Here is an 8259-nt window from a genome sequence, read left to right as displayed (position 1 = left end):
TTGTATTTCATACGTGAAATTACAGTGAGTATACTACTATGGTCATCGCCTCTTTTTATTGTAACATTATTATCAACATTATCTATGACAATTAAAAGGGAAAAGGGTCTGAAAAATACTCCAACTTTGACCAAAATTGTTGTTACGATACCAAACTTTGGAAATGACCTTTTACCCCCTTGTACTATTTAATAGTGTATTTTAAAGGTATATATGTGCCTACGTGGAAATCATAAATATTGCATCATTTTAAATAGCAATTTCGACCAAAGTTGAAGTATTTTTCAAACTTATAATTTTTTATTCAAACTTATAATTATTTATTCAAACTTATAATTTTTTATGTCAAAAGTTTCACACTCTGCCACAATTTTTGATGATATTGATATATTCAAAGGCTTACTAAATATAATACGTTTAAACTTTCACAGTTAGGTCACAATAATTACCTCACTCTTCTTCAATCATTATTTACTTACTTCACTATATAAATTGCAAAAACTAGAATGTTTTTGACTTTTGAGATCGAACCAAAAAGAATAGGTAGAATACTCATCTAAATGAGATTGACACGTAATTTAATCTATCAAATAAATGTGAGTCACTTAACTTTTTATGTCCTTCACTTGTTTGAAATATTGTAACAAAATGCCTATTTTTAAATTTTAATTTGAATAAGGAGACAAATTTTCTACAATATTGTACATGGACAATTGAACTAATTAGTTTGAGCGTTGATTGCCATCGGGAAAATTCAATAAGATACAAAAGAGTATATACTAAAAAAAAAAGCAAAGTTGTTGAACGTGTTCTATTTAATAATTGATGATGATTATTCAAGCCACTTAGCACTTATGCAATTGCTAAAGTTACTATTGTTGTTAATTAATGTGCATAATATTTAACAAGTACTTCCTCGTTCTGTTCTGTATTAGTTGTGAACATTATTTAAAATGTTTATACTATCAACTTACTTATTGATTAACAAAATAAAAATAGAATTAGTTGACTTTTTCTATTTTGTCTTTACAATTAATCGTTTGAAAAAATAATATTGATTACATTGAAAAGAGTTAAGGATAAATTCATTTTTATATATAAAAAAACTTTTTATTTATAATTTCTGAAAGAAAGTGTAATGTGACAACTAATCTAGAACGAAGGGAGTAAAAGAAAAAACAAACAGTTGATAGTTTTTAATAAGCCGACTTAATAAAAAGATGATAGATGTAGTTTTAGTTAAAAACATTTTGAGATTTGTCATTGGGGTATTCTAGATCAAAGTTAGATTTAAATGAGATAAATAAAAATTATCCACTTTTAACAAAAAAAATCTCATAATTCAAACTTTAAGAATGAAAAAATATCTGAGGCAACACGTATTTTATACTAATATATTTTGTTTGTGCATATAGCTATGTTATGACATGCAAAATTTGATAAATTTCGAAAAAAATGTTTGACATATGACATGCAAAATTTGATAAATTTCGAAAAAATATTGTCAAACGATAAATTTTCTTTTACCAAAATGAAACTGAAGGGGGGGAATTACTTGATGGCAAGTGATGATTTTGTCCAGCACGCAAGTGTGAGATGACAATGACATAATCTTTTTGAAACAATGAGAAATTTATTGCAATTTATAATATTTCACTAAATTGGATAAATTTTTCTTGATTTACCTTTTTCACTTTTACCTGCTAAGAACAATATTTTCATTTCTCTTATACGCAAGATTTAATTCTACAAGTTAGTAAAAATTTGATCAGAGGTGAAATTAATTAGAAAGATACCTTATGTTAAAAATTAGTTAGTAGTACCTTTTTTTTAAAATAAGTGCTACTTTAACAAAAACAAAATAAAATATTTATCTTAAAACAAGTGTCACTTTAAAAATTATTTTCAGTTACACTCTTATATTAAAGAAATTTCTACTCCTGATCATTTCACTTTTACTTTTTTAGTTTTTTGCTTTGGACTTTGTATTTCTATTAAGAAAATATTGATTAATTTGAATATTTTATCATAACATACATATTAATTGATGGATAATCTCAAATATTAAAAAATGATTTTGAGATTTATTTTCTTAATACGTTAAAAATTGTAGTATAAGATTATTAGGAGCAGACAGAAAAAAGGGTGACCTTTGTTTTCACTAATTTTCTTTCTTTATTTTTTTTTCTAAGTCAGTAACCTTTTGTTTGCTCTACTTTCTCTTTTTCCTTGAAATAAACAAAAAGTTAATGAGTGGAGTCTCCCTTTTTTAGAAAGAGCAAAATTATACTCTATTTACAATTAATATGAATAATGGAAAATATCACTGGCTATGATTTTTTTTCAAGTGATATTTAAGAGTCATATTCAAGACACAAAATTTTAAAAATATTTTAATATATTCTACATATTTTTATTTTATGACCACAAAAATTTAAAAGACTTATTTATCATTTTTAAACTCTGTGTAAAACTACAACCAAAACCAGCAAATTAATTTATGTTATATTCTTTTTTTAAATGTTGTATTCCCTATTTTTGATTTATTTTTAGTCCGTTGACACATCTTTCCTTTTTTGATAATTTTTTAATTATATTTTTTTTATTTTGCATATTTAAAATCAAACAATTAAAGAACATTTTGATACTTAAAAATTACAATCCAAAATTTAAAAATCTTTTTAAATTTTATGTTAAGTGAAAATATGACAAATAAACTAATGTGAAGAGAGATATTGTTTTGATTGGTTTGAGATAAAGAAATACTCAAAACTAGAGAGAGAAGAAAGTTTGGAGACCCAAAAAAGCAAAGAAAGAGAGATTGAGGGGTCAAGATGCAAATAATGTAAAATAAGGTCAAAGTCAAAACAGCAACTACAAATAAAATCCCCAAAAGGTCTCCGTTTGAATAAGACGTACACATTATTATTCTACTTCTACAGAAATAAGAAAAGTAAAAACCCCAATGTCCGACAAAAACCCCTTTGTCTCCCATTAATATCCAAATAAGCTCTATAATATACATCGATTATAATGTCGTAATAATTATTTCTTCATTTTTAATTGAGAGATTTGAATTCCAAAGTCATATTTAAAATTAAACGCATTATTTTCGAGATGAAATTTTTAAACATGAAATTTGTGTTATTTGAGACTTGAAACAAATATAAGACACTGATTTTTTTTAAAAAAAATATTCTCATTTTAATAGGGCTTCTAATGAAATCATATTAAAATCGGAATCTAAAATGGATACCAAATGTGAAAAGAAAACAAAAGGAACTCACCCTATTATACTCTTACTTTGGGCTTAAATATGTGGTCTCCTTTGATTTACTCCTTTGAAAATGAGCACTTCATCTTTAAAATGATTTTCTTCCTTTGCCTTTTTACCATTTTAAATCTTGGGTTTAACGTACTAAGTAATCAATTGAAATTATTATCTCACATTTGACATATTTTTTCTTTTCTTTTGTCTCAAATTAATTACTTATAACACGTAGAGTATTTTATTTGAAGATCATTTAAGCAATAGAAGTTTATTTACCTTACAATCGTCTCACTTCTTCTAAATAAAAAATAATAGGCCAAAGATATAAGACATATTAAGAGTTTAATTCTGTGGAATATCATTGCTATGCTTTGTTACTGAATATTACTATTAATTTTAATCAATGAGTTTGAGTTTTGCACAAATCATTTTCGTCACTGAATATTCTCATTTCTCTTGTTACTATTACATGGGGGGAAAAAGTGTTAATCTATTAAACTCTCCTCTCTGTCGAACAAATACTTGTTCATTATTAACTTTTGTACACTTTTTAAAAATCAATAAATAAAAGAGTAATTTACTATATCACCCTTTGACTATAAAAAATATAATAAAAAAATAATTATAATTAATGATAAAGATAAATTAGAAATTAAATGTAAAATTATCTATTAATTTCATAAAATGACAATTACCGTTGACTGAGAAATTGTCAATATAGTTTAAAGATCGTTACCATCCACATATACTATAACCAAATTTGTTTGGTATGAGTTTAACGATTATACATCGACTAGTTTACATATTCCAAGAGACATGGACAAATTCAATAATTACAAGTTTTAGTTCCACATTCTAAAAATTTTATAATTTATAGACTATATATATTACTCCCTCTTTTTAAGTCTACGACACACTTCCTTTTTTAATCAATCACAACAAGTAACACTTACTTACGTTTAATAATTTATAGTGACACAAATATATATTATACTTTATTTAAAATCGTTAAACTAAATCATATAAAAGTGGGTATGGAAGGTGTAGATAAGAGGAAATAAAGAAAATGTTGATGAATTTATGATTTTATATAGTAAGTAGTAAAGGCAAAATATAAATAGAGTAGTTCATCAAAAGTATGCATGCATGAAAGTGACTTGAGAGAGAAATTGAAATAAATAGAGAGAAAACCAAAGAGTGCACATATTCTGTCTTTTCTCTCTCTGGCTTTCCAGTAGCTGCAAAAAAGAAAGCCAGTCCTCTTCTCTGCCAACAACCAGCTAACACATTTCTTCTCATGTAAATTTTGAAGAAGAAAAAAATGACATAAAAGGAAAATACTTCTTGAATATGAATAAAATATTTAGTACTACCCACCATAGAAGATAAAGAGATTTTAATGAGGACTACCAACAGCTTCCACAAAAACTCTACTTGCCATTTTCATTTGCTGTTCTTGAACTTTGCTTTTCTTGAACAAAGGCAAATCCAATTCCCATGAATCATTTGAACTTTCTGAAGTGTAAATTGGATCAATTACACCACTTGGGCTACTGGGATTTTCATCATATTTGCGTTTGTGTGATATAATTGGCTTTGATGACACTTCAGATATGAGTTCATAGCAATTATTCACATTCTCCTGTTTACACAAAAACAGTAAACATTCAATGGCTGTTTTTATATGAAGGAAACGGCAAAGACAATTAATTTGAACTAACCTTGCTAATTTTGAGAACACCAAGAAGTTGATTTTGGTAGTCAACAGCATTACAAGGTTCAACTTGATGAATAACATGAAGCATAATTGCAGTAGCCAATACAGAAGGCATATAACGTACGAATCTACAATCTGTATTATTAGGACAAAAATAAAATAAAATCAAAAGGGGTTTCTTCTGTTACTTTGTTTTTTTTCTTGTTATCATCGAAAAATCTAATCTTTAGTCAAAAAAACAAGATTCCATAACAAAAAGAAACTGATGAAAGCTCAATAATTACCAGTCATGACAAATAGAAGAAGACTTTCACATCTTCTGAGAAATTCCCAGTGAGCATTGTTCTTTAGCCCAAGCCTCCTTATAATATGATCAAGAAATGAAAGTGGGGTCACTGGATTCATCCTCCATTTCAGTGATGACAGCACCAGAAGCTCCATTCTTTGTATAGTCTTTGCCTCAAACACATATTTTGCATCCTCCACCTAAAAAAAATAATCAAATAATCAATCATAAAACTCTCAAGAAATTGGGTAATCAAGAAACAATAGAGAAAAATTGGTACTTGGAAGTCAAGAAGAAGGGGAACTTGAGTTTCTTCAACTTTAGCAGCTAAAGAAACACAAGTGACAGCAGCAAGTTGAGTCATCCATGGCTTATCTTTCTGAAACTGAAGGCTAGAAAGAAACCTGTCAAGGTAATTAATGGCTAAAATGGCAGTCAATGCAGAGAAATCATAATGAGCATTCACTTTCAGAATCCATTCAACAACATCAACACGAGCTGAACAGAGAAAAGGGTCACTCCCAAAACTGTCAAAACAACAATGGGTTTCTTTTTCTTTAGTGAAAAGTGAAAGAAGCTCTTCATCTTCCCAAAACAAATCTTGTTCCAACAGAAGCAGAGGTAATAATAATAAAGAATTAGTTTTTGCTGTTCCTTCACAAGACAACAACAATGGGTTAATAATAACCCCTTCTTCATCCTCTAACAAATCACCCCATTTTTCTTCTTCTTCTTCACAGTAAAGAACATCTAAAATAAAAGATTGATCATTGTTCTCTATTGCCATTTTTTTTCTTCTAAAATCTCTGTTTTTTACTCATTATACAACACAGAGAAGAAGAAAACAGAGCATTTTCATTTTCTTCTTCTTCTTATCTCTCTTTTTTTTTGTCTGATTGTGTGAAGGGAAAAAGCTCCAGTAGTACACAGAGGGGACTCGGTTCTCAAAAACAGAAAGATAAAGGGAGAGGAGTAGGAAGAAAAAGAAAGAGAGTTTATCAGAGTGGATGTCACGCTTGTCCTTTTTTTAATATGAGTAGTGACTAATATTTATGTAAAAGACAAGATTTCGATAATTTTTGTTTGGTGGCTTTGAGTTTTTTCTTTATACTTTTCTCCACTTTCTTGGTATTCCAATGGTAAAAAAAAAATAGCACAAGGCCCGGCGAGTATACTTGTATGTATTTAAGGATATGGATATACGTACACTCCGATGTGTATGGCTCGAACTCATGATCCATAATTGAGATGAAGATAATTTTACGCAATAAAATTTTGAGAAGAGTTTAAATTATATAAGTCAGTAGTCTAATTTCTTATATATTATTAGATCATTTAAAAGATAGTTAAGTTTCAGTTTCATTTACTAGAATTGTGTATATAAAAAAAAATTGTCATCAGATTATCTAAAAAGCTATTTATATATAAATCGTTTTGAAGTGTTGAAAATGGATCGGATTATCTGCTATAATAAGTCAAATTAATTTAATAGTGTATATTACTTAAATTCGTGATAATATGAGTTATCTACAGCTGATTCTCCGTTAAAAGCTATATATGTAATCTCAAAAATGAAGTTGATGCTTATTCACATAATGTTTAACGAAATTATATTTATTTATTGTAGGTGAAAAATATATTAGTTAGTGTTGGACAGTAAAAAAATATGATATTAAAAAAAAATAATGTTTAAGACGAGTATTTGAAAGTTAAAATTGTGAATAAATATGCGTTTAACTTAACAAAGTAGAAATTTTACTAATAAAAGAACTTGAAGCTCATTTTTAAATTTATTTTCAAAAAATTCAGTTCAATTGTATAATCGAACGCTATTTTGATTTTATTTTATATTTGTTAAATTTTTTTTATATCCAACAGATCCTTAATATTACTCCGTACTATTTAATTTCCTAGATCTGTGTCTTTTAGAAGTCCAAAACTCCAAGTTGTATTGCTTCTTTTCCAATGGTTAATAATAAACCTTTAATTATGATTAGTTACGTACTCTAATTATCTTCTGAAGAAGACAAAAAATAAATTAAAACTTGTTTATATTGATGAGAGCATTGAAAATGTACATCATTATTTATTTTAAAATTAGTGATTCAAAATAACAATTATATAAATTTGTATTTGAAGTTCAAAGATACTATATTTAATGTAATCCAAGTTTATAGAGAGCATTTTTGTAAATAAATAATTTTAAAAAATTATGCATTTATTTTTAATACATTAAATCACATATAAGAAGATCAAGTGTTGTATCTAGTATCATTTTTACTGAAATAAATCCGATTACACTATTATTGCTATGTCTCATCTTCAAATACATCCAAATATCAAACTCGTATTATATTATACAATCGTGTTATATGCCAATAACGCTCAATATGTTTTTATGTATATACATATCCGTTTTTATGTTCAAAATAGTATATGTTACTTCTTTAACCATATTGAACCGTTCAACAGTAAAAATATGTCCTTTTTATGAGAACAGTAATTTTTGACAAAATTAGAAATACTTCAGTACTATATTCTCATGAAAAATACTTTACAGTTGCTTTAATTTCTGAACCGTATAATCCATACGAGTATAAGGAGTAACAATGTAGTAATATACATCCTGCAAATAAATTTTAATTGACTTTTTTTTAATTCTCCTCCAAATGAGTCCGGACTAAATCTTGATCTTGGTACTATAGTTGCAGGCTCAAACTTGAAATTTTTGATTAAAGGTGAGACAGTTCTACCACTATACTACAAACCAATGAGTAATTTAATTACTTATTATAGCATGTGTCATATTCTTATCTATTAATGATATACTCCCTATGTCCCTAATTACTTGTCCATTTTTTTTTTTTGGTTATTCTTAATTACTTGTCCATTTTGACAAATCAAGAAAGGATAAAAAAAAAATTCTCTATTATACCTTCAATTTATTACATTGAAAAATGGAGAACTTCTTGAAAATGTTAAATT

The 8259-nt window shown here is 26.9% G+C and overlaps 1 protein-coding gene across 1 annotated transcript; it reads right to left on the bottom strand.

Moving 5' to 3' along the window:
• Positions 1–4381: 4381 nt before the first annotated feature.
• LOC125853395 (cyclin-D3-1) lies at positions 4382–6292 on the bottom strand. The gene is made up of 4 exons (XM_049533077.1): positions 5555–6292; positions 5273–5474; positions 4993–5123; positions 4382–4913 (listed from the first exon to the last, which is right to left on the bottom strand). Exons 1-4 carry the CDS (start codon positions 6059–6061, stop codon positions 4668–4670), a joined length of 1086 nt encoding a protein of 361 aa, XP_049389034.1. The 5' UTR covers positions 6062–6292; the 3' UTR covers positions 4382–4667.
• Positions 6293–8259: the final 1967 nt, after the last annotated feature.

This window comes from Solanum stenotomum, chromosome 1 (genome assembly GCF_019186545.1).
Source record: "Solanum stenotomum isolate F172 chromosome 1, ASM1918654v1, whole genome shotgun sequence".
In the NCBI taxonomy this organism is placed as follows: Eukaryota; Viridiplantae; Streptophyta; class Magnoliopsida; order Solanales; family Solanaceae; genus Solanum; species Solanum stenotomum.
Note: the sequence above shows the minus strand (reverse complement) of the source record. Positions and strands in the feature narration are given on the sequence as shown.